Source organism: Pristiophorus japonicus, chromosome 18, assembly GCF_044704955.1.
Source record: "Pristiophorus japonicus isolate sPriJap1 chromosome 18, sPriJap1.hap1, whole genome shotgun sequence".
Lineage (NCBI taxonomy): Eukaryota > Metazoa > Chordata > Chondrichthyes > Pristiophoridae > Pristiophorus > Pristiophorus japonicus.
In genome coordinates, this window is record NC_091994.1 from 91,845,945 (window position 1) to 91,871,900 (window position 25,956).

At 45.2% G+C, this 25,956-nt stretch overlaps 1 protein-coding gene across 3 annotated transcripts; it reads right to left on the reverse strand.

Moving 5' to 3' along the window:
* Positions 1–2,156: 2,156 nt before the first annotated feature.
* On the reverse strand, positions 2,157–19,746 carry aurkaip1 (aurora kinase A interacting protein 1). Of its 3 annotated transcripts, none has more exons than XM_070860340.1 (4): positions 19,596–19,746; positions 19,334–19,431; positions 8,063–8,520; positions 2,157–5,435 (listed from the first exon to the last, which is right to left on the reverse strand). In XM_070860340.1, the coding sequence occupies exons 2-4, from the start codon at positions 19,392–19,394 to the stop codon at positions 5,319–5,321; spliced, it is 636 nt and encodes a 211-aa protein (XP_070716441.1). In that variant the 5' UTR covers positions 19,395–19,431; positions 19,596–19,746; the 3' UTR covers positions 2,157–5,318. The 3 variants fall into 3 exon arrangements, with proteins under 3 accessions (XP_070716441.1, XP_070716442.1, XP_070716439.1); XM_070860341.1 differs by lacking the exon at positions 19,596–19,746 and adding an exon at positions 19,561–19,578; XM_070860338.1 differs by lacking the exon at positions 19,596–19,746 and having other exon boundaries at positions 19,334–19,589.
* Between the last annotated feature and the right edge of the window lie 6,210 nt (positions 19,747–25,956).

Sequence of the window (25,956 nt, forward strand, 5' to 3'; positions counted from 1 at the left end):
GACACCCTCAAAGCCTCCTTGACAAAGTGCAATATCCCCACCGACTCCTGGGAATTCCTGGCCCAAAAGCGCCCAAAGTGGAGGAAAAGCATCCCGGAGGGAGCTGAGCATCTCGAGTCCCTTCGCCGAGAACACACAGAAATCAAGCATAGACAGCGGAAGGAGCTTGCGTCAACCCAAGCTCCCTGACCACCCTTTCCTTCAACCACTGTCTGCCCCACATGTAACAGAGACTGTAGGTTCCGCATTGGACTCCTCAGTCACCTGAGAACTCACTTTTAGAGTGGAAGCAAGTCATCCTCGACTCTGAGAGACAGCCTATGATGATGATGGTGGCTGCGATGCCTCCCAATAGCCGGCTGAAACTCTCTGTCTAGACTCACCTCTAAAGAATAGCTATTTGGGTGAGGTGGAAGAGAGAAATGAGAGGCTGTCAGCCATTGAACCAGACCCCAGCAGGCGCCAACAGCTTTAGGGGAGAAAATTGGAGGAACATAATTTAAGCTGACATGATAACCCAGCGTTCTTGATTCTATAGAACTGTGAGTTCTCCTCCCCCCCAACTAACCCAATCCAAGGGTAGTCCTTGTGGTACAGTGATGTTTTGGGTGGGTAAAGATGTTTAATGATGCAAAGTTTCTGGTATATACTGGTGATTTTATACCAATCCTCATCTTATGTTGTATTCTATTGTATTGACTCTCTGTAATACTTGTGCAATACTGTGTAATATTTGTAAAAGTGTGTAATCTCTAAAATGATCATGTCATGCAGGTTTGGTTTAGGTAGAGGCCATCCCGTTGAAACATGGTCGACATATCAAGCTGCCTCCAGCTGTATTAGTCCTAAGTGAGGTTTATACTCTCCTCCTCCCTCACCCAGCTCTTCCCCATGCCAGACCATCTGCCTCCACTTGTTAAGGTAGAACAGGCAGGACTGTCTGTAGCTTCTCAATGAGTATTACCCATTCCAATGAGCTTGGACGGACAATGCCAATGTACTCAATCCCCTCCCTGTCAAAGCAAAACAGCAACCTTATTAAGCAGATTCTAACTCAATTGTTGTCTGTTAGAGTTTAAGACATTACTGACACTTGAAAGTTAAAACGTTCCCTCTAGCTCTGTTGGTAACGACTCTGGGCCACAGGCAGGTCCCAGGCTTGTTCCCTGATCCGTGCTGAAGGCCAGATGTGGCAGCTACAATTGGCCTCAGCACCTCTGGACTAGAGAGGAGGAAAACCTGTTAGGGCTTCCCATTCCTGGTCACCTTTAACAATGAATCCCACTGCAAAGAGTATTTCAGGCGAGAACAGGGTTGGGTTACACTCTAATGACCTGTGCGGTTGAACATTCTTGCCACAATTCATGAACAATGGCTCGTTGACTGTGGACTCAGAGGATTGTTGGTGGAGCTCGACTCCAACATACGTTATTGTTGTGATGGGAGGGGAGAAAAGGGGAAGGAATTAGCAGGGAGAAAGGGGAGAGGAGGGAGATGTGTTGTTTGTTTTGGATGAATAACATTGTTGTTCAGCACTTTCTGATGGATTTCTAAATAAAATATTATTTATTATAAACTCTTATTTATATATGCATAGATTTAAAGTGGTAGGAAGTTTAGAGGAGATTTGAGGAGAATTCTTTTTCACCCAGAGGGTGGTGGGGGTCTGGAACTCACTGCCTGAAAGGGTGGTAGAGGCAGAAACCCTCACAGCATTTAAAAAATACTTAAATACGCACTTGAATTGCCGTAACCCACAGGGCTACGGACCAAGAGCTGGAAAGTGGGATTAGGCTGCATAGCTTTTTCGGCTGGCAGTCACGATGGGCCAAATGGCCTCCTTCTGTGCTGTAAAGTTCTATGGTTCTATGATTTAAGGGACTAATACTTCTCAGATTTTTTTTGCCTTTTTGCAGCATGCTACAGGGCAGTTGGTGTATTATGAAGGATTGAAAGTGCAGTTTGCCAATTATAAATCCAACCTTGTACATAATGTACATGCAGTTTAGGAAGTAGGAAGTAGTATTTTTAATGAAAATCTCGTGTGGAGCATAAACACCGGCATAGACCTGTTGGGCCGAATGGCCCATTCCTGTGCAGTAAAATTCTGTTATTCTATGTACAAAAGTGATTCATATAAAACATTGCAACGTGTATAGAGAATCCATAGACATTCTTTAATAATACTGATTTGTTGTAAAACACCAGTGTTGGTGTGTTTTTGTGTTGTACATGTTGTGTGTCTGATCTGACAGTTGCCACTTACAATAACAATACATTCCAACTGCTGACTCTTTCTCCTTACCGATGTTGAGATGTTCTTTTGAAATAATGGGAGCACGGCCTTCGCAGAATAGCTGTTTAGTTGAAATTCCAGGGCTGGGGGAGGGCACAGGGCAGGCAGATGCTGAAATTTGGGGCAGAACCCATATCCAGTCAGATATGAAATCCAGCCCAAATTGCGGATGGTGGTGAGGGCGAGCCTTCCTGCTCCTGTCTGAGCTCGTCTGACCAGTTTCTTAAGCTCTTTAGCCTGGATGTTATGTGTGTCTTTGTCCATTGTGCTACCTGTAGGACAATGCATGGGCCAAAAACTCCGATGCACCCACTCCTGCAACATGCAGAATTGCTCACTCCCAACCCGTGAATTTTCTATCATTACAATTAGTACATTAAATGGACATCAGAATGTTTTTCCTTTTCTTCCTCGCATTACTTCATCCACCTTCCCTAACAGTATGTTATGTACTCTGTGTAATATATCTAAACATGATGCACTTTTCTAGCTCAATTAATAATTTTAAATCCGAGATGGATAGATTTTCCTATTTAAGGATATTAAGAGATACGGAGCCAAGGCAGGTACATGGAGTTAGGATACAGATCAGCCATTATCTAATTGAATGTTAAAACAAGCTCGATGGGCTGAATGGCCTCCTCCTGTTCCTACATTCTCACACTTTTGCCCTGAGTGCTGTCAGTGCAGTTTCCATCATCATCTCACAATCTGCCTTTCTGAGGTTGAATATTTCCATGGTATTCTCTTTTCCCTCTTCAACCCAACATAAACGCCACGATTGTCACCAGGGTTCTCTGACTCTGACCTGCTCTACTATCTCGTTACTTAAAAATCAGGTACAATAGCACCCCTGCTCACATGTCCCTATCACCAGTGACTCTCACCATCAACCATGAAGGAACAGCGATCTATGTGCAAGTCAGGATGGTGTGTGAGTTGGAGGTGTTCCTATGCTATCCTTATCCTTCTAGGTGGTAGAGGTTGCATGTTTGGGGGATGCTGTGGAAGAAGCCTTGGCGAGTTGCTGCAGTGCATCTTGTAGATGGTACACACTGCAGCCACAGTGGTCGAGGGAGTGAATGTTTACGGTAGTGTACTCACGTGCTCTGCCATCGTCAAGGATGGGGATGTTCACGGGCGCTGCCTCCTCCTGTTAGCTGTTTAACTGACCACCACCATTCACAACTGGATGTGGCAAGATTGCATTGGGACCAGTACAAGAACCAGGTAACACTGACTTCCAAACACAAAGACTGAGCAGCACGCTAAGGAATTGGTAGCCATGTCAAAAGGAATCAAAGTTCAACATATCATGGGATATGGGAATAGTGCAGGAAATTGTTGAGGTAGATCAGCCATGATCTTATTGAATGGCAGAGCAGGCTTGAGGGGCTGATTGGCCTACCCCTGCTCCTATTTCTTCTGTTCTTATATCTAAAGACTTTGGCAGCTTTAACGTCCAGGAGCCCACCATTCTACTGACAATGCATCTTAACAGAATCATAAACTGGAGTGTGAGATTCATTGTGTAGCATGAAAACACATTCAGTGCCATTTCAGTGACAATAAGGGAAAGTAAATGCTGCCTGCAGGCAGATTGCCACTGGATTCTTACAAGTAAGAAATGTGGCTGATTTTTCATCACTAAAGCCTCAGAACATCAAAAACAATTATAATCTCACTGCACTCTGGCCGAGATTTGCTAACTCAACCCAGGTCAGAACTGAACCCAGAACTTGCTTGATCTTCATGGTACAGTAGTTACGATTCCTACATTACAACAGTGACTACACTCCAAAAGTACTGAATTGGCTGTAAAGCGCTTTGAGACGTCCGGTTGTCATGAAAGGCGCTATATAAATCTAAGTCTTTCTTTTACTGCACCACAATAAGAGTTCCCTTCAATCTTGGGGGCCTCAAAGAACTATTTCCTTGAGTTTCAGAAAGACTCCTTTTCAATTCCAGATGAATATCCAGTGACACCTCTGGGAAAGTTCATGTGTGTAAAGATCACAAGGCCAAGATTGGGATGTGGCTGGGATGCCAAGTGCTCATTGGCCAGGCTCACATGAGGATATCTTCATGGCAAGGAACCAGAGGGCTGGCAATACTTTTCAAAGAGTAATCTTCTAGAAAGCACTTAGTTATTTAATTTTGTACGATTGGGTCCCTGACTGCAAACCTGATGTATAAATGCAACATCCGTTTAAATCACGAGAGTTTAATAATAGTGTGTAGAAAGCAATTGCAATAAGCATACCAATCCTGAAGGGTTTATTCAATGTGGATGTGGCCTTGTACCAGGTAGTAAGATTTACAGAACGGTCTCAGTACAAGGTCAAAATTACATGAAATAAACTCTTCAATGAAGCCTCTCCACAATTATAAATATTTCCTCCTAATTTAAAACCGTTGTTCAATTCCACACCTTGACCGTTATTGGAACCTGAATTTATAGAACCAAAATATTGAAGCTATTTCTGCAGGAACCCACTCCTACAGCTAATAGAGACTCAATTTTGTGACTACTGGACAGATTCTCACAGCACTGAATCCAGTCTCTCACACTTGCAGTGCATATCCAACAGAAGGGACTGGAACTCTGGAATTCCCTTTCTAAACCTCTCTCTATCCTCCTTTAAGATGCTCCTTAAAAAACCTACCTCTGTGTCGAAGCTTTTGGTCACCTGTTCTAATTTCTCCTTATGTGGATCGGTGTCAAATTGTGTGATAATGGTTCTGTGAAGCACCCTGGGACATTTTACTACTTCAAAAGGCGCTTTATAAATGCATGTTGTTGTTATGAATACATCAATATTTGAGGCTAAGAACTAACTCCTAAATTCAAGGTTTAACTTGTTAGTCATACATGTATTGTATCTTATAGGTGACCAATTTCCTCTTTACACAAAAGCAATACGAATCATTAGATTATTTATCTAAAATAAGACTCCAGACAGCTATTCGTCAAAACATTTTGCTTCACTCTATATAGAACACAGCTGCTTTGTTTCCAATGTCATTCAGATTTTCCATGGTATCGTTTCACAAATATCTTTGGTGCCTGCCAGCCTTCTGGTGGTTTCTTCAGTCCAGCTTTCTTCCAGATTTGTTTCAAATCCCTCTCAAACTGTATCTGTGAAAACACAGAGCAATAAAATTATGTCTAAAACTTCAGGATAGAAAATTGTAATTTAATCACAGGTATGTGCTCTCCTCAACTACAAGATCCTGCAAATCCTCTGGGAGGACAGACGCACCAATGTCAATGTTCTCGATCAGGTCAACATCGAAGCACTGACCACATTCGACCAGCTCTGCTGGGCGGGCCACATTGTTCGCATGCCTGACACAAGACTCCCAAAGCAAGAATTCTACTCTGAACTCCTACATGGCAGGTGAGGCCCAGGTGGGCAGAGGAAACGTTTCAAGGACACCCTCAAAGCCTCCTTGATAAAGTGCATCGACACCTGGGAATCCCTGGCCAAAGACCGCCCTAAGTGGAGGAAAAGCATCTGGAAGGGCGCTGAGCATCTCGAGTCTTGTCACTGAGAGCATGCAGAAAACAAGTGCAGGCAGCGGAAGGCGCATGCGGCAAACCAGACTCCCCACCCACCCTTTCCTTCAACCACTGTCTGTCCCACCTGTGACAGAGACTGTAATTCCCATATTGGACTGTTCAGCCACCTGAGAACTCACTTTTACGGTGGAAACAAGTCTTCGATTTCGAGGGACTGCCTATGATGATGAACTACACTGGACGTTAAGAGAAACACATATGATGTTTGAAATTGCTTCCAAACTTTATTTAAAAAAAATGACAGTATATCTATGGGCACAATATAAATATGATTGCTTACAAAAATTAAAAAACTTCTTTCCCAAAGGTTTTAAAAATACACTGGACGCTGCTGATGCTTACGGGGCAACCGCAACACCTGGTTTAGTACTGAGCCATGCCGGTCAGGGCAGGAATAACAACTTGTATTTATATAGCGCCTTGAACGTAGTGAGTATTCACAAGAGTATTAGGAGACAAAAGATTTGACAGAGTCACAGAAGGAGAAATTAGGGCAGGTGACCAAAAGCTCAGTCAAGGAGATATATTTTAAGGAGCGTCTTGTAGGAGGAAAGAGAGGTAGAGAGGTGGAGCGGTTTAGGCAGGGAATTCCAGAGCTTAGGGCCTAGGCAATAGAAGGCATGGCCACCAATGTTTGAGCAATTATAATCAGGGATGCTCAAGAGGACAAAATTAGAGGAGCGCGGAATCTTGCGGGGGGGGGAGCGGGGGTTGTGGGGCTGAAAACGATTACAGAGAAAGGGAGGGGCAAGGCCATGGAGGGATTTGTAAACAAGGATGAGAATTTTGAAATCGAGGCGTTGCTTAACCGGGAGCCAATGTAGGTCAGCGAGCACAGGGGTGATGGGTGAGCCTGACTTGGTGCAAGTTAGGACACAGGCAGCCATGTATATGAAATTCAAACGCTGGTCTGGACTGCTTTAGCTGACCTCAGGTGGGAAGTAAACTGGCCTTAGAAAATGGAGGGATGGTTGATCTAACGCCCCTGCTTCTAACTGCTATCCAATGGCACATGGCAGTAACTGTATGCACATCAGGTGAGCATAAGGTTAAGTGAAGATGTGGTCCCTTCCCTCTCCCAAAAAACTTTCCATAACATGCTGTCTCGGCAAGATCCTACAAATCTCCTGGGAGGACAGACGCACCAACATCAGCATCCTCGTCCAGGCTAACATCCCCAGCATTGAAGCATTGACCACACTCGATCAGCTCCGCTGGGCAGGCCACATAGTTTGCATGACAGACAAGAGACTCCCAAAGCAAGTGCTCTACGTGGAGCTCCTTCACGGCAAACGAGCCAAAGGTGGGCAGCTGAAACATTACAAGGACACCCTCAAAGCCTCCCTGATCAAGTGCGGCATCCCCACTGACACTTGGGAGTCCCTGGCCAAAGACCGCCCCAAGTGGAGAAAGTGCATCCGGGAGGGCGCTGAGCACCTCGAGTCTCAACACCGAGAGCATGCAGAAATCAAGCGCAGGCAGCGGAAAGAGCGTGCGGCAAACTAGTCCCACCCACTCCTTCCCTCAATGACTATCTGTCCCACCTGTGACAGAGTCTGTGGCTCTTGTATTGGACTGTTCAGCCACCAAAGAACTCACTTCAGGAGTGGAAGCAAGTCTTCCTCGATTCTGAGAGACTGCCTATGATGATGATGGTGGGTGCAATAAGCCAATGCTCGTCTTGATAAATGTGCTTATCACAAACATTCAAATAATCCAGCCACAACTCTCAGTCCAGTTTGACACATGAAGAATGGCCATTTGTCTGCGATGCTGGAGGTCTGTTGCCATCCATGAAATACCACCCCACTGTCGCCAGGACAAAGAGAGGAGGTGGCAGGAGAAAACTGTGGGCGGGGGAACATACTTGTGTGTCCATTCATTTTTTTTTTTTAAACACATTTATCAAGAGGAGCATGGCTTATTGCACCCAACATGTTATGGAAAGTATGTACATGCTTCAATAGTGGTACAATAATGCACTTTAATTCACTTACGCAGCGATATAAAATGTGTACATAACATGAAACTATTAGGTATGCATAAAATTCATCCTTAAAATGCTTGCTTAAAATGTCTTTTAAACCCTGCTCACACACAGGAATTATCCCAATCCAACCAGGTGCCTTGTAGACAAACGCCAGACATTTTAGATATGGGTAACCACTATAAGGCCAACTTACCTGCCGCCTTCGTCTGCGATTGTCCTTGATCCGTCTACGTAAAAACTTTGTACGTTTTAGCAATTTTTTGTACTTGTGTCTGTTCATCTTTCTCCTGCGAATCTTTAGTACGTTTTTACATTGGATTATGTCTATATTGTAGTTCATTGCTTCTCCATTTTCTCCAATATGTAGAGTTCCCTCAGTAGAAGGGCAGTCATACTGCTGAGAAGGCTGCCACAGAATTATTCCGATACTTTGTTCACGGTTTGGATCCAATCTGGGTACACGGTATCGAACTGTTAGCCAACTTTCTAATGGACTAATGGACAATTTCCGTGGAATGAGGAGCTCCTCCAGCTCATGATCCACTGCACACCAACGTTGTGGTTTCACTTTACTTTGACGAGGCTGTGTGTAGCAATCTCTGGATAATGCACTGCATTGCTGAATAGCAGAGCTAAAGAGAGATTGCGTCCCTAAAAAAGAAAGAATAAAGTTTGTATAAAATCTAAATAAGTCTTCTGGAAGAGCACTGAACTGATTGAAGAGCCCATTTCAAGTCCGAGTTTTGACTGTTCGAGAAATGGTGACAATTTCAGGCATGAAGCCAGGGAAGAAGGACAAACAGACATTGAAGATTTTGTTACTGCACTGCTCAAAAGCACCTTCTTACTACTGCACCTTGGTCAAGCCCATAAGTGCCAGCATCAAAATCCACAATGTATTTTCCCCTTCTGTCCAATGACAGGAGCATCATTGGGAAAGGAATAGGAAAAATAAAATTCTACAGAAAATACAAAAGACTTAAATATAAAATAGAATTAAAAATCTCAGAGGGTGGTGGGGGTCTGGAACTCACTGCCTGAAAAGGGTGGTAGAGGCAGAAACCCTCATCACATTTAAAAAGTATTTGGATATGCACATGAAGTGCCGAAACCTACAACTACGGACCAAGAGCTGGAAAGTGGGATTAGGCTGGATAGCTCTTTTTCAGCCAGCACAGGGATGATAGGCTGAATGGCACCCTTCTGTGCCGTAACAAGATTCTATGCAAAATTCCTTCTTACTACGAGACACAATTAACTCATTAGTCTGAAAATAAACAGAGGCTGGCCATTTTGTGAAGCCTTTGCTCCAGACAGCTTTTCTGCTAATCTCAGTGGCAAAATGGGCCAAACGACCTGTTTCTTTGCAATATTTTTTAATGTGTGCCTTTTTTTGCCACGTGTGTATTCAGAAAATCTATCAATGCATTGTTTCCTGCTGTCGAAACGCTTATTCCCACTACATTTTTTATTTAATACTGTTTAAATAAAATGTCACAAGTTGGCTCAGAGAAAAAAATCTTTTTTTGCTGTCCCCAAAAAGCAAAGGAGACATAACCACTGGAAATTTCCAATGCTTCTGTTACTGAACTTTCTTGGTTGAAACATTAATAATTTACACAGGAAAAGGCTGCATATTTGCATGAATTGGATAACATCTGAATAAGCAGTTTCTGAAGTACTATTCTGTGAGCTGAAGAGTTCAGTGACAGACATGGTGTGGAGCTGATACAATCTCCTGAAAGTCATGTGGTTTTAAAAACGAGCACAAGAATGTTTCACTAGTTGATTACACCAAGACCATGAACGAGAGCTTTTAAAAGTGCTAACATTTTACATACTTGTCAGAGACAAATTGTGAATAAAACAACTGCAACACTGGTGTAACATGTGCAGTTGTGCAAAACAGGGAACTGCATCTTATTACAATACATGTATTGAACCACTGACACTCCCAATATTAACTAGTCATGGTCTAGATTTCAGCAGATTATTGCTCATTGCAAATGCTGACTTGGAAATCTTGTGTGATTGGTAGTTAATGGTTATCAAATTCAAATTTGTTATTGCAAAATGGCAAACAATCGCTGGCACAATCTGAAGGAAGTACACGATAGAATTTTTGCAAAAGACTCTGGAACTTAGTCTGCATAGAAATGCACAGAAGCTACAACATGGAAACAGGTCATTTGGCCCAACCAGCGTGTGTGGGCGTTTACCCTTCACACGAAAAAATAGTCCCAATCTCATTCACCTGCCCTGTTCCTGCATCTCTTTATTCCCTTTTCCTTCATCCACCTATCTGATCTAATCCTGAACGTTGACATGATTTCTAATAGTGCATCACATAATACGGGGTCAGCCTTGGCCGAGTGGTAGTACCCTCATTTCTGAGTCAGGGATTGAGAGTTCAAGTCCCACTCAAGAGGCTTGAGCACATAATCGAGGCAAGCACTTCTGTGCACTGTCGCCATCTTTTGGATGAAACATTAATCCGTGGCTCCGACTACCCTCGCAGGTGAGCATACAAGATCCCACGGCATTATGTGAAGAGGAGCAGGGGAGTTCATATATCTCATTGCTGTTTGGAGGAGCTTGCTGTGTTTAAATTGGCTGTCACGTTTCCCATATTATAACAGTGACTATACTTCAAAAGTACTTAATTAGCTATAAAGCACTTTGAGACTTCTTGAGGTCGTGAGGTCAGGGAGCTAGGAAGACAATTAAAGGGTAGGACCTCAAAGGTAGTAATCTCAGGGTTACTACTGGTGCCACGTGCTAATGAGTATAAGAATAGAAGGATAGAGAGGATGAACACATGGCTGGAAAGTTGGTGTAGGAGGGAGGGTTTTAAATTCTTGAGGCATTGGGACTGTTTCTGGGGGAGATGGGATCTGTACAAACCGGACGGGTTGCACCTCAACAGCGCCGGGACCAATATCCTCGGAGTTTTGCTAATGCTGTTAGGGAGAGTTTAAACTAGCTTGGCAGGGGGATGGGAACCAGAGTCCAAATTCAAAAGGGAAGGAAGTAAAGCAGAAATTGGATAGCAAGAATCTAGAAAGCGAATCTGTAAGACAGAGGAAACAGGGCTTAGTATGTAGTAAGCACAGGTCGTCCTGTGATGAATGGTATATACTTTAATGCAAGGAGTATAGCAAATAAGGCGGAAGAGCACAGGTAGACACTTGGAAGTATGACATTATAGCCATTACAGAAACATGGCTGAAAGAGGGGCAGGTTTGGCAGATCAATATTCCTGGCTACAGGATTCTTAGACAAGACAGAGAGGGGGGTAAAAAGGGGGGGGGTGGGTTGCGGTACTGATTAAAGAAACTATTACAGCGGTGAGGAGGGATGATATGTTGGAGGGATTATCAAATGAGGCCATATGGGCCGAAATGAAAAATAAAAAAGGGGTGATCACACTGCTGGGCGTGTATTATAGACCCCCAAACAGTGGGAGGGAGATAGAGGAGCAAATATGTAGGCAAATTGCTGTGAAGTCCAAAAACCATAGGGTAGTAACAGTAGGGAACTGTCCAAATATTGATTGGGACAAATTTAGTGTGAAGGGTATAGTGTGAAATACAATCAAGAGAACTTTTTTAGTCAGTATGTAGCAAGTCCAACACAAGAGGAGGCGGTCTTGGATTTAGTTTTGGGGAATGAAGCTGGGCAGTGGGAGAGCACTTGGGTGCCAGTGACCATAATTCAGTCAGATTCAAGTTGTTTATGGATAAGGACAAGAATAGGCCTGGAATAAAAGTTCCAAATTGGAGAAAAGCTAATTTTGCTAAGTTAAGGAGTGATTTGGCTATAGTGGACTGAAACCAACTACTTGTCGGAACAGTGGAAGGCATTCAAGGAGGAGATCGGGAAGGCTCAGACCAAACATGTGCCCTTTAGAAAAAGGCTGGGAAAAATAATTCTAGAACCCCCTGGATGTCTACGTACTTACAGGGGAGGATTAAGAAAAAAAGGGACACTTATGTCATATACCAATGGCTAAATACTTTAGAATCTTTAGAGGAATATAGGAAGTTAAGAGGCAAAATCAAAAAGGATATTAGGAATGCTAAGAGAGAGCACGAGAAATTTTTGGCCAGTAAAATTAAGGAAAACCCTAAGATGTTCTATAAATATATTAAGAGTAACAGGGTAACTAAAGAAAGGGTAGGGCCTATTAGAGACCATGAGGGTAATCTTTGTGTGGAGGCAGATGATGTTGGTAGGGTTCTTAACGAATACTTTACATCTGTTTTCACAAAGGAAAGAGGTAATGCAGATACTGCTATCGAGGAGGAGTGCGATATTCTGGATGAAATAAATATAGTGAGAGAGGAAGTATCAAGACATTTAGCAGCTTTGAAAGTAGATAAGTCCCCAGGCCCGGATGAAATGCATTCCAGGCTGCTGAACGAAGTAAGAGAGGAAATAGCAGAGGCCTTGACCATAATTTTCCAGTCATCTTTGGATCTGGGCATGGTGACAGAGGACTGAAGGACTGCTAATGTAGTACCCTTGTTTAAGAAGGGAAAAAGGAATAGGCTGAGTAATTATAGGCCTATCAGCCTAACCTCAATGGTGGGAAAATTATTGGAAAAAAATCCTGAAAGACAGGATAAATCTGCATTTGGATAGGCAAGGATTAATTAGGGACAGCCAGCACGGATTTGTTCAGGGAAGATCGTGTTTGACTAACCTGATTGAATTTTTTGAGGAGGTAACCAAGAGGGTCGATGAGGGTAATATGCACGATGTAGTATCTATGGGCTTTAGCAAGAATTCTGATAAGGTCCCGCATGGTAGACTGGTCATGAAGGTTAAAGCCCATGGAATACAGGGTAAAGTGGCAAGTTGGATCCAAAATTGGCTTGGAGGTAGGAAGCAAAGGGTAATGATTGATGGATGTTTTTGTGACTGGAAGGATGTTTCCAGTAGGGTTCCGCAGGGCTCAGTACTGGGTCCCTTGCTTTTTGTGGCATATATCATCAACGATTTAGATTTGAATATCGGGAGTATGATTAAGAAAAAGTTTGCAGACAACACTAAAATTGGCTGTGTTGTTGATAATGAAGAGGAAAGTCATGGGCTGCAGGAGGATATCAATCTACTGGTCAGGTGGGCACAGCAGTGGCAAATGGATTTTAATTCAGAGAAGTGAGGTGATGTACTTTGGGAGGGCTAATAAGAAAAAGGTATACACATTAAGCAGGCGGCCACTTAATAGTGTAGATGAACAAAGGGACCTTGGAGTGCTTGTCCACAGAACTCTTTGTGAGAAAATTAAAACATTAAATCATTAAATCGTGTCCCGCCGATCTGGGGGGCGCACCAAACATTTCCAAGGCCCTTTTTTTGTGTTTTTTTTTGTGTTTTTGTTTTTTTTAAAGTTTTTTTTGGGGCACTAAAATCAGATATTTTTTTTTCTCCAAGTGCCCCCTATAAAAGGGGAGGGGGACACTAAAAATACCGGCAATTAAAACAAATTAAACTTTAAAACATAAAATCAAATTAAAATTTGGTTGCCGGGCGTGACGATGCACTCCAGTCCCTCCGGTGCCCATCTCTCGCGGAAGGCCGCGAGCGTACCGGTGGACACCGCGTGCGCCATCTCCAAGGACACCCTGGCGCGGATGTACGCGCGGAAGAGAGGCAGGCAGTCAGGTTGAACAACCCCCTCGACCGCCCGCTGCCTGGACCGGCTGATGGCACCCTTGGCCGTGCCCAGGAGCAGTCCTACGAGGAGGCCCTCGGACCTACCCGCTCCCCTCCGCACAGGGTGCCCAAAGATCAGGAGTGTGGGACTGAACCCACAGATCCCTGAAAGTAGCAGGCCAGGTGGATAAGGTGATTAAGAAGGCATACGGAATGCTTGCCTTTATTGGCCGAGGCATAGAATACAAGAGCAGGGAGGTTTGCTTAAATTGTATAATACTTTGGTTAGGCCACAGCTGGAGTACTGCATGCAGTTCTGGTCGCCGTATTATAGGAAGGACGTGATTGCACAAGAGAGGGTGCAGAGGAGATTTACTAGAATGCTGCCTGAGAATGGAGAATTTTAGTTATGAGGACAGATTGGATAGGCTGGGTTTGTTCTCATTGGAACAGAGGAGGTTGAGAGGAGACCTCATTGAGGTGTACAAAATATTGAGGAGCCTGGACATAGTGAATAGTAACGGTCTATTTCCATTGATGGAGGGGTCTATTACGAGGGGGCATAGTTTTAAGGTGGTTGGTGAAAGGTTTAGAGAGGATTTGAGGGGGGACTTCTTTACGCAGAGGATTGTGGGGATCTGGAACTCGCTGCCTGGAAGAGTGGTGGATGCAGAAACCCTCACCACTTTTAAGAGATGATTGGACAGGCACTTAAAGTGCAGTAACCTGCAGGACCTAGAGTTGGTAATTGGGATTAGACTGGATGACCTTTTGTTGGACGGCACAGATATAATGGTTAGTACTGCAGGGAATAGAATACGGCCAGGGTGATCTCCTGGACTGGTTTCGATCGCCTGGATGGGTTGCAGAGGAATTTTCCCAGGTTTTTTTCTCCCTAAATTGGCCTGGGTCTTTATCTGGTTTTGCCTCTCCCAGGAGATAACATGGCTCCAGTTGGGGTGGAGTGTAGAATATTTCAGTATAAGAGGTGTCGCAGTTGTGTGAGGCGGACTGTTTGGGCTGGGTGCTCTTTGCCTTTCCGTCATTGTAACCTTTAGGGCTGCTGACCAAGTGTGGCTTTCTCAGCCGGCGCAGACACAATGGGCCGAAATGGCCTCCTTATGCGCTGTAAATTTCTATGTTTCTATGAAAGGCGCTACGTAAACGCAAGCTCTTTTTTCTTTCTTCTTCTGTCTCAACCACTAATGCTGAAACCCTGTCCCATCCTTCCATAATTTTAAACACCTCTAATATTTCTCCCCATAATCCATGTTGTTCTAAAGTCTTTGTATTTCATCATACCGGGCAGCATGGTACCATCCCTAAAGCCACAATATCCTTCCTATAGCGTGAAGCCCAATACTGAACCATATTCTAACTTAGGTTTTATTAAGACTCATCATCACCGCTTGGTTTTTATGTTCTTGTGGTAAAACCTAGAATTCCATTAGCTTTTTTTGAAAAAAGGCAGAGACAAAAAGTGGTTAAAATGTCTATTTCCGCCCAAAAACTACAAATAATATTCAATTTGCTGGTCTGTTTTGGTAATTGATAAATATCTCACACTGGAAGGTCCCAGGCACTGTGCTTGTGAACACAGGGAGATTAAAGATAGGGACAGAGACGGGCTTTAAACAGAAAGCTGAGGGGACAAGATTTGGCCAGGCTCAGAAGGAGAATGCAGGAGCGTATAGAATCATACAATGATGCAGCACAGAGGAGGCCATTCGGCCCATCATGCCTGTGCCAGGTCTTTGAAAGAGTTGTCCAATTAGTCCCCCTCGCCTGCTCTTTCCCTATAGTCCTGTAATTTGTTTCCCCTTCAAGTATTTCTCCAATTCCAATTTGAAAGTTACTGTCGAATCTACTTCGACCACCGTCAGGCAGTGCATTCCAGATCACAACAACTTGTTGCATAAAAAAAAAGTTTACTCATGATGCCTCAGGTTCTTTTGCATATCACCTTAAATCTGTGTCCTCTGGTTACCGACCCTTCTGCCACTGGAAACTGTTTCTCCTTATTTACTATCAAAACCATTCATGATTTTGAACACCTCTATCAAATCTCCTCTTGATCGCCTCTGCTCCAAGGAGAAAGCCCCCAGCTTCTCCACATAGCTGGTCCCTCATCCTTCTGCACCGTCTCTAAGGCCTAAAGTTAAATAAAAACAGCCTTCTAAACCTTCCCTGCACCAAAGAATTGTGTGCATACACCCTGTAAAAAAAAAAACTCTATTCCTATATACATATATACATAGGATTAGGATTTAATCTCATATGATTAAGGTTTTGCTTTCTTTTCACTTATAAATAGCTTGTAACATAGAAACATACAAAAGAGGTGCAGGACTAGGCCATTCGGCCCTTCGAGCCTGCACCACCATTCAATAAGATCATGGCTGATCATTCACCTCAGTACCCCTTTCCTGCTTTCTCTCCATACCCATTGATCCCTTTAGCCGTAAGGGCCATATCCAACTCCCTCTTGAATATATCTAACGAACCGGCATCAACAAATCTCTGCGGAAGAGAATTCCACAGGTTAACAACTCTCTGAGTGAAGAAGTTTATCCGCATCTTGGTCCGAAATGGCTTACCCCTTATCCTTAATCCTTAGACTGTGACCCCTGGTTCTGGACTCCCCCAACATCAGAATTTTATATGTTTCTATGAGATCCCCTCTCATTCTTTTAAGCTCCAGTGAATACAGGCCCAGTCGATCCAGTCTCTCCTCATATGTCAGTCCTGCCATCCCGGGCATCAGTCTGGTAAACCTTCGCTGCACTCCCTCAATAGCAAGAACGTCCTTCCTCAGATTAGGAGACCAAAACTGAACACAATATTCCAGGTGAGGCCTCACCAAGGCCCTGTATAGCTGCAGCAAGACCTCCCTGCTCCTATACTCAAATCCTCTAGCTATGAAGGCCAACATGCCATTTGCTGCCTTCACCGCCTGCTGCACCTGCATGCCAACTTTCAATGACTGATGTACCATGACACCCAGGTCTCGCTGCACCTCCCCTTTTCCTAATCTTCCGCCATTCAGATAATATTCTGCCTTCATGTTTTTGCCACCAAAGTGGATAACCTCACATTTATCCACATTATACTGCATCTGCCATGCATTTGCCCACTCACCTAACCTTGTCCAAGTCACCCTGCAGCCTCTTAGCATCTTCCTCGCAGCTCACACCGCCACCCAGTTTAGTGTCATCTGCAAACTTGGAGATATTACATTCAATTCCTTCATCTAAATCATTGATGTATATTGTAAATAGCTGGGATCCCAGCACTGAGCCCTGCTGCACCCCACTAGTCACTGCCTGCCATTCTGAAAAGGACCCATTTATCCCGACTCTCTGCTTCCTGTCTACCAACCAGTTCTCTATCCATATCAATACATTACCCCCAATACCATGCGCTTTGATTTTGCACACTAATCTCTTGTGTGGGATTTTGTCAAAAGCCCTTTGAAAGTCCAAATACACCACATCCACTGGTTCTCCCTTGTCTACTCTATTAGTTACATCCTCAAAAAATTCTAGAAGATTTGTCAAGCATGATTTCCCTTTCATAAATGCATGCTGACTTGGACCGATCCTGTCACTGCTTTCCAAATGTGCTATTTTACCTTTAATAATTGATTCCAACATTTTCCCCACTACTGATGTCAGGCTAACCGGTCTATAATTCCCTTTTTTTTCTCTCCCTCCTTTTTTAAAAAGTGATGTTACATTAGCTACCCTTCAGTCCATAGGAACTGATCCAGAGTCAATAGAATGTAGAAAATGATCACCAATGCATCCACTATTTCTAGGGCCACTTCCTTAAGCACTCTGGGCTGCAAACTATCAGGCCCTGGGGATTTATCGGCCTTCAATCCCATCAATTTCCCAAACACAATTTCCTGGCTAATAAGGATTTCCTTCAGTTCTTCCTTCTCGCTAGACCCTCGGTCCCCTAGTATTTCTGGAACGTTAGTTGTGTCTTCCTTCGTGAAGACAGAACCAAAGTATTTGTTCAATTGGTCTGCCATTTCTTTGTTCCCCATTTGTAGCTAGAAATAATAAAATGGTCAAGTTGCTCATTCCCAGAATGCTTCAGGATATGGATGACATTTAGCAAGAAAAAACCTTGTCAGTAAGAAGAGGTCTTTTGTTAGCAATAATGCTTAAATAAGGGGTCACAGACTTCCCGATAAGAGGGTAACCTAAATTACAAACAAACAAGAAAATGATCAACAGATTAGTTCGGAAAACTGAAAAAAACTTTTATCACACCAATGATTCATCAAGGTTACAAGGAATGAGTGTATTGACTACAGTCCTATAAAGATCTTAAGCTTTTCTTCACAATTCAGAGAGACAAGAACGAAAGAATCGATGATGTTTTGTCTCTATGCAGACAGAAAGGGATAATATTGTTTATTTCACTGTACGACTTAAGACATTGCATGTGTCATAACTCAGTCGAACTGAAGATTATTTGCAACGAAGAAATGGTGTCAAGTTCGAGAAACTTACAACCCCCAGGTCTCTCCGTCCCCCCTTTAAAACTGTATCATTTAGCTTATATTGCCTCTCCTCATTCTTCCCACCAAAGTGCATCACTTCACACTTCTCTGCTTTAAATTTCAATTGCCATGTGTCTGCCCATTTCACCAGTCTATCTATGTCCTCCTCATTGTTTACTACATTTTCGAGATTCGTGTCATGTGCAAACTTCGAAACTATGCCCTGTATACCCAAGTGCAGGTCAAGAGTAGTGGCCCTGAGGAACACCACTCCAGTCTGAAAACCAACCATTCACCATTACTCTCTGCTTTCTGTCCCTTATCCAATTTCGTATCCACACAGACACTTTGATCCCATTGGCTTTAATTTTGCTAACCAGTATGTTATGTGGCACTTCATCAAACACCTTTTGAAAGTCCATATACACAACATCAACTGCACTACCCTCATTCAACTTCTCCGTTACTTCAAAGAACTTAATCAAGTTAGTCAAACATGATTGATCTTTAACAAATCCATACTGACTTTCATTCAGTTATAAAATTTTCAAGTGGCAATTAATTTTTTTTCAGGATCATAGTCTCTCAAATATTCCCCATCACTCTTTGTTTTCCCGCTTTCTAGGTCTGCTGTTTTGCATCTCCACCTTCCTTATTTACCCTCTCAATAAGGTACCTCTCTGATTCAGGTAAAGCATGTTCCTTCTGTGCAGTTTGCCTCTATCGAGAAAGTGTCCCAATATCTTAGAAATCTGAAATTTTTTCTTCTGCAACATCTTTCTAGTCATATAGTGACATGCCTAATCTGTTCTCCCTAACTAGCCCAGCATGTGGCACTGGGAGTAATCCTGAGATTACCATCAATGCCTCACAAATTAATCTGGAACCAAAGTCCTTAATATCTGCCTGCTACTCTTTCCTATGTCATTGGCTTTTATATGAACCACAATTTCTGGTTGGTTTCCCTCCCTTTTCAGAATATTTTTCACTCTCATGATGTCTCTTACCCCAACACCTGGGAGGCAACACCCCATTGGATACTGATGGTCAGGGAGACAAAATCGGCTCTGACTTTACAAAGAGTTGGAGCATTATATTTTTTGCCACAGAAATGTCTGTGACAGAAAATATACTGGGCGATGGGGAGAGTGGAGCAGTGAGATTCATTTCAGAAAAGAGCCAAGTGTAAATGTCCTTGGTTCTGTGGTTATAGAACTAGCACAGTCCTGACGGATCAAATGGCTCCCTTCTGTCCTAAAATGTCTCTGATTCTATTAAACTTCAGCTTACCTGGAAATCTGGGCGCTTTCGCTAGTTGCAAAGCCAATCGTGACAGAAACATTATACTCATTCATTCAGGAGCAAGTGTAGAGAATCCTCAGATGTATCTGAAAAAAGAAAGTGTCAATTAGTCTCAGTCCCTCTGAAAGATCATTTCTTGCAGATACACCCTGGGGGGAGGGGAAGTGGCCAGGTCGCGGTGAGAACCCGAGTTCAGACCGACGGATAAACCATACTGGGCCTCGGGGCTCCGGGCCTCCCGGTAACTCACCCAATCCAGAACATCCCGCACTTCCGGTAACAACGCGCAAACTCATCCCCCGGATCCGCGGTCCCGGAGCGAAGGTTCCGCTTCACAAACCAGATTTTCTTCATGGGCGCAGACACGGGCCACAAAATCTCCAGGCCCAATATTGTTCTCCGCCCAGGGGCAGTATCAACCCTCTACGCCTAGAAAAAAACTGAGCGATAACGGAGTAAAGGGTTACGGGGAGCAGGGAGAGAAGTGGAACTTATTGTGTTCCCAACACAGATGAGCCTGCACACAGGGAGGTTAGAGTAACAGTGATCTCAGTCTTTAATAAGACACTCCAGAGTGAGGAACAGGCCTTAGGGGCTGGCTTATATACAGTGCTCCCAAGGGATGCTGGGATCCCTTGGGACTTCAGGGGTGCACTCCCTGGTAGCGAAACATGGGAGTGTATGCTTTACAGATACACAACATCACTCCCCCCCCACCAAAGTCAAAGTGAACACTATTTACAAGGTGAGGCGGTCGGGAGCCTTTCTTTCCCTGGTGGACCGCCTCGGTACAAATGTCTGTTCTGGTGTGTTGGCTGTGCCCTCGCTGGGCCGGTGTGTTGTTGGCCCTGCAGGGCTGTTGGGTGAGCCTGGCCGTGCTGGGCATGATGGGTTCGATTTCCTGGTATGGGGTGGTGTCATTGATCCTTTGGGTGTGTGTTGTGGGCTTGAAAAAGGTGGTGTCTGCTGTGGGTTGTTCAGGGCAGTCTGTGAACCGCAGCCTCGTTTGGTCCAGGTGCTTTCTGCAAATTTGTCCATTGTCTAGTTTCACTACAAACACCATACTCCCTTCTTTAGCTATCACCGTTCCCACAATCCATTTGGGACCATGTCCATTGTTTAGCACATAAACAGGGTCATTCAGATCAATTTCCCGTGACACAGTGGCGCGACCATCGTTTACATTTTGTTGCTGCCGCCTGCTCTCTACCTGATCATGCAGATTGGGGTTTACCAGCGAGAGTCTGGTTTTAAGTGTCCTTTTCATGAGCAGCTCAGCCGGGGACACCCTTGTGAGCGAGTGGGGTCTCATGCGGTAGCTGAGCAGTACTCGGGACAGGCTGGTTTGGAGTGAGCCTTCTGTGACTCATTTGAGGCTCTGTTTGATTGTTTGTACTGCCCGCTGTGCCTGCCCATTGGAGACTGGTTTGAATGGGGCCGAGGTGACATGTTTGATCCCATTGTGGGTCATGAATTCTTTAAATTCGGCACTGGTGAAACATGGCCCGTTGTCACTGACCAGTATATCAGGCAGGCCGTGGGTGGCAAACATGGCCCTCAGGCTTTCAATGGTGGCGGTGGCGGTGCTTCCCGACATTATTTCATATTCAATCCATTTTGAAAAAGCATCCATCACCCACCAGGAACATTTTACCGAGAAACAGGCCCGCATAGTCGACATGGATCCTCGACCATGGTCTGGAGGGCCAGGACCACAAACTTAGTGGTGCCTCTCTGGGCGTGTTGCTCAACTGAGCACACACGCTGCATTGCCGTACACAGGACTCTAAGTCAGAGTCGATACCGGGCCACCACACATGGGATCTGGCTATCGCTTTCATTACTATACCCGGGTGCGTGCTGTGGAGATCTGAGATGAACGTCTCCCTGCCCTTTTTGGGTAACACTACGCGGTTACCCCACAACAGGCAGTCTGCCTGAATGGACAGCTCGTCCTTTCGCCACTGGAACGGCTTGATTAGCTCTTGCATTTCAACGGGGATGCTGGCCCAGCTCCCATGCAGTACACAGTTTTTTTTACTAGGGACAGCAGAGGATCTTGGCTGGTCCAAGTCCTAATCTGGCGGGCCGTGACAGGTGATTTATCATTTTCAAACATTTCCATGACCATCAACAAGTCTGCGGGCTGCGCCACCATCAACAAGTTTGCAGGCTGCGCCATTTCCACCCCAGTGGTGGGCAATGGTAGCCGACTGAGAGCATCCACACAGTTCTCGGTGCCTGGCCTGTGGCGGATGGTATAGTTATACGCTGATAGCGCGAGTGCCCACCTTTGTATGCGGGCTGAGGCATTATTATTTATCCCCTTGTTTTCAGCGAACAGGGATATGAGGGGCTTGTGATCGGTTTCCAGCTCAAATTTGAGGCCAAACAGGTACTGATGCATTTTCTTTACCCCGAACACACACGCTAATGCTTCTTTCTCAATCATGCTGTAAGCCCTCTCGGCCTTAGACAAGCTCCTGGAAGCATAGGCGACAAATTGCAACTTCCCCGCAACGTTAGCTTGTTGTAATACACACCCGACTCCGTACGACGACACATCACATGCTAGCACAAGTCTTTTACACGGGTTATACAATACAAGCAGCTTGTTGGAGCATAAAATGTTTCTGGCTTTCTCAAAAGCAATTACTTGTTTTTTTTCCCCATACCTAGTTCTCACCTTTATGCAATAACACATGTAGGAGCTTTAAGAGGGTGCTTAACCCCGGTAGGAAGTTACCAAAATAGTTGAGGAGTCCCAGGAAAGACCGCAGCTCCATAACATTCTGTGGCCTGGGCGCGTTCCTGATAGCCTCTGTCTTGGCGTCTGTGGGCCGAATGCCGTCCGCCGCAACCTTTCTCCCCAAAAACTCCACTTCTGTTGTCATGAAGACGCATTTCGACCTCTTCAGCCGCAGCCCTACGCGATCCAGTCGCTGGAGGACCTCCTACAGGTTTTGTAGGTGCTCGACGGTGTCCCGACCCGTGACCAATATGTCGTCCTGAAAAACCATCGTGTGTGGTACTGACTTGAGTAGGCTCTCCATGTTTCTCTGGAAGATCGCTGCAGCCGTCCGAATTCCAAACGGGCAACTGTTGTCGATGAACAGTCCCTTGTGCGTGTTGATGCAGGTGAGGCCCTTCGAAGACTCCTCCAGCTCCTGCGTCATGTAGGCCGAAGTCAGGTCGAGCTTGGTGAACGTCTTGCCTCCTGCCAGCGCCGCAAAAAGGTCGTCTGCCTTAGGTAGCAGGTATTGGTCCTGTAGCGAGAAACGATTAATAGTTACGTTATAATCGCCGCAAATCCTGACCGTGCCATCACTTTTGAGTACTGGAACAATCGGGCTGGCCCACTCGCTGAATTCCACTGGGGAGATGATGCCTTCGCGTTGCAGCCTGTCCAGCTCGATTTCCACTCTCTCCCTCATCATGTGAGGTATCGCTCGCACCTTGTGGTGAATGGGTCGTGTCTCTGAGACCAAGTGGATCCGCACCTTCGCCCCGGAAAAGTTTCCAATGCTTGGCTCAAAAAGGGAAGGAAATTTTAAGAACCTGGGTACATGAGGCCTCATCGACATGTGATAGCCCTCGGATGTCATCCCAGTTCCAGCGGATTTTGCCCAGCCAGCTCATTCCAATCAGTGTGGGGCCATCGCCCGGGACAATCCAGAGTGGCAGTTCATGCACCGTGCCCTTGCAGCTGACCTTGACCATGGCGCTGCCCAGGACAGTAGTCATAAGCTCTTTGGTGTACGTTCTCAGTGTCGTGTGGATGGGGCTCAGGACTGGTCTGAGTGCCTTGTTGCACCACAGTCTCTGAAACATCTTTTTACTCATGATGGATTAGCTAGCGCCAGTGTCCAGTTCCATGGCTACGGGTAAGCCATTCAATTTTATATTTAGCATTATAGGTGGACATTTCGTCGAAAATGTGTGTACCCTGTGTACTTCAGCATCTGCCTCCTCTCTCTGAGGCTCAAAATTGCTTTGGTCCACCATGGACCGATCTTCCTCTGCCACGTGGTGGTTAGCAGAGCTGCAAGCTCGTTGGAGGTGCCCCATTGTTCCACAGCTCTTGCAAACATACCCTTTGAAGTGGCATGAATAGGCTGAATGGAAGCCTCCACAACGCCAACAAGGTGTGAATTGCCTTGCATTCATCTTTTGTTGCGGACTCTGAGTCATCTGGGTCACCTGAGGCCTGCTGGCAGTTGCAGACTCGTGGTTTCTGCCCTGTACATTTCTGCTCGCAAACACAGTTCCAGTTAATTTATGAACATTGCTAGCACTTGTGTGCTGAGAGATTTGTTTGGTGTTATCACTGGTGGACATAAACGCCTGTGCTATCGCAATGGCCTTACTGAGGGTCGGTGTCTCTACAGTCAAAAGTTTTCGTAGAATGGTCTCGTGGCCAGTGCCCAGTACAAAAAGTCTCTGAGCATTTGCTCCAGGTAGTCATCAAACTCACATTGTCCTGCAAGTCGCCTTAGCTTGGCGATGTAGCTCACCACTTCCTGACCTTCAGATCGCTGGTACGTATGGAACCGATACCTTGCCATCAGCACGCTTTCCCTTGGGTTAAGATGCTCCCGAACCAGTGTACACAGCTCCTCGTACGACTTATCTGTGGGTTTCACCGGAGCCAAAAATTCTTCATGAGGCTGTAGGTCGGTGCCCCGCAGACCGTGAGGAGGACCGCTCTCCTTTTTGCAACACTTCCTTCTCCGTCCAGCTCGTTGGCTGCAAAGTACTGGTCTAACCGTTCGACTTAGGCTTCCCAGTCCTCACCTTCCGAGAATTTCTCCAGGATGCCCACAGTTTGCTGCATCTTTGCGTTGGATTCGTGTACTCATCGCCAGTTATTGTGTTCCCAACACAGATGAGACTGCACACAGGGAGGTTAAAGTAACAGTGACCTCAGTCTTTATTAAGATACTCCAGAGTAACAGGCCTTAGGGGCCAGCTTATATACAGTGCTCCCAAGGGATGCTGGGATCCCTTGGGACTTCAGGGGATGCGCTCCCTGGTTGCGGAACATGGGAATGCATGCTTTACAGATACACAACAGAACTGAGTCCAGGATCAGATCAGCCATGATCTTATTGAATGGCGTAGCAGGCTCGATGGGCCAAATGGCCTAATCCTGCTCCTATTTCTTATGTTCTTATGAAACGGGACGCGATGGGACTGAAAACCCAAATGTTACATTTACTGTGACTTTTATCACTTGTGGCCATTTTTAATGCTGCTGCTTCTCGGACGTTTGAAACACTCGCCTAACTCAGGTGGAGGTCGGGCACATGATACGCTGACCACGTGTCATCTGATCACGTTGCATTTGCAAATGGTACTGTATTTACCTTCTCGAGATTGGGTCCCCTGTAGTTGAGTGTTTTTGCTCATGGCTTCGTGCCATTAACTGTTGTGCGAGAAGGTACAAGCAACAGGGGGCCGCCTGTGAGCAGGTGAAGAGGGGAAACCGAGGGCGGGGGAGCAATTCACCTACGGAAAGCCAGAGGTTGGAGGAACTTTGATTTCATAAATAACTACAACAACAACAACTTGCATTAATATAGTGCCTTTAATGTAGTAAAACGTCCCAAGGCGCTTCACAGGAGCGATTACCAAACAAAATTTGACACCGAGCCAAATAAAGAGATATTAGGAGAGGTGCTTGGTCAAAGAGATAGGTTTTAAGGAACACATTAAATGAGGAGAGAGAGGTGGAGAGGTTTAGGGAGGGAATTCCAGGGCTTCGGGCCTAGGCAGCTGAAGGCACAGCCGCCAATGTTGGGAGGAAATTGTGGATGCGCAAGAGGCCAGAATTGGAGGAGCGCAGAGATCTCGGAGGGTTATGGGGTTGGAGGAGGTTGCAGAGATAGGGAGGGGCGAGGCCATGGCGGGATTTGAAAACGAGAATGAGAATTTTTAAATGGAGCCAATGTAGGTCAGCAAGCATGTGGTGATGGGTGAACGGGACTTGGTGCGAGTCAGGATATGGGTAGCAGAGTTTTGGTTGAGCTCCAGTTTACGGTGGGTACAAGGTGGGAGGCCGGGCAGGAGTGCATTGGAATAGTCAAGTCTAGAGGTAACAAAGGCATGGATGAGGGTTCAACAGTAGATGAGCTGAGGGCTGCCTATAATAACACCACTATTTCCGGCCAGAATGAAGATGATTTGGTAATTCACTACTGTATATGACCGGGATTAATTTTATGCACATAATTTGTATGTAACTATCATACACTCACTGCATTTTGCTGTCGAAATCACCCTGTTTATGTCGGCAGAAGTCACTGCAGTTTCGGTCATGTTTGCCGTAAGTCCCGCCCCATCTCAACTCATCGGCTGCCATAGTGGTGTCGACAGACACTCTGACTTTTAATAGGCCCGATCTCTCTGCCTATCTGCTTGGACTTTGAGTTCTGTGTGAAGATGACAACTCTGAGCTGCGAGCCTCAGTCAGAACCTGTACGTGGACGTCACACATCAAAGCCGTCCAGTAAAACTGAACCGAACGAACAGATCGCACAAAGGGCAGCGGGCCCAGTGTTTGGGGCACTTGTCACAGGGCACATCATCTGTAACTCAGTTCAGTATCAACA

Coding starts and splice junctions, on each gene's coding strand:
- aurkaip1 (XM_070860340.1), bottom strand. CDS start 19,394: ATGAGTATAATGTTTCTGTCACGATTGGCTTTGCAACTAGCGAAAGCG. Junction 8,521..19,333: donor GAAAGCGCCCAGATTTCCAG/GTAAGCTGAAGT, acceptor TTTCTTTTTTAG/GGACGCAATCTCTCTTTAGC. Junction 5,436..8,062: donor ATCGCAGACGAAGGCGGCAG/GTAAGTTGGCCT, acceptor GTGTTTTCACAG/ATACAGTTTGAGAGGGATTT.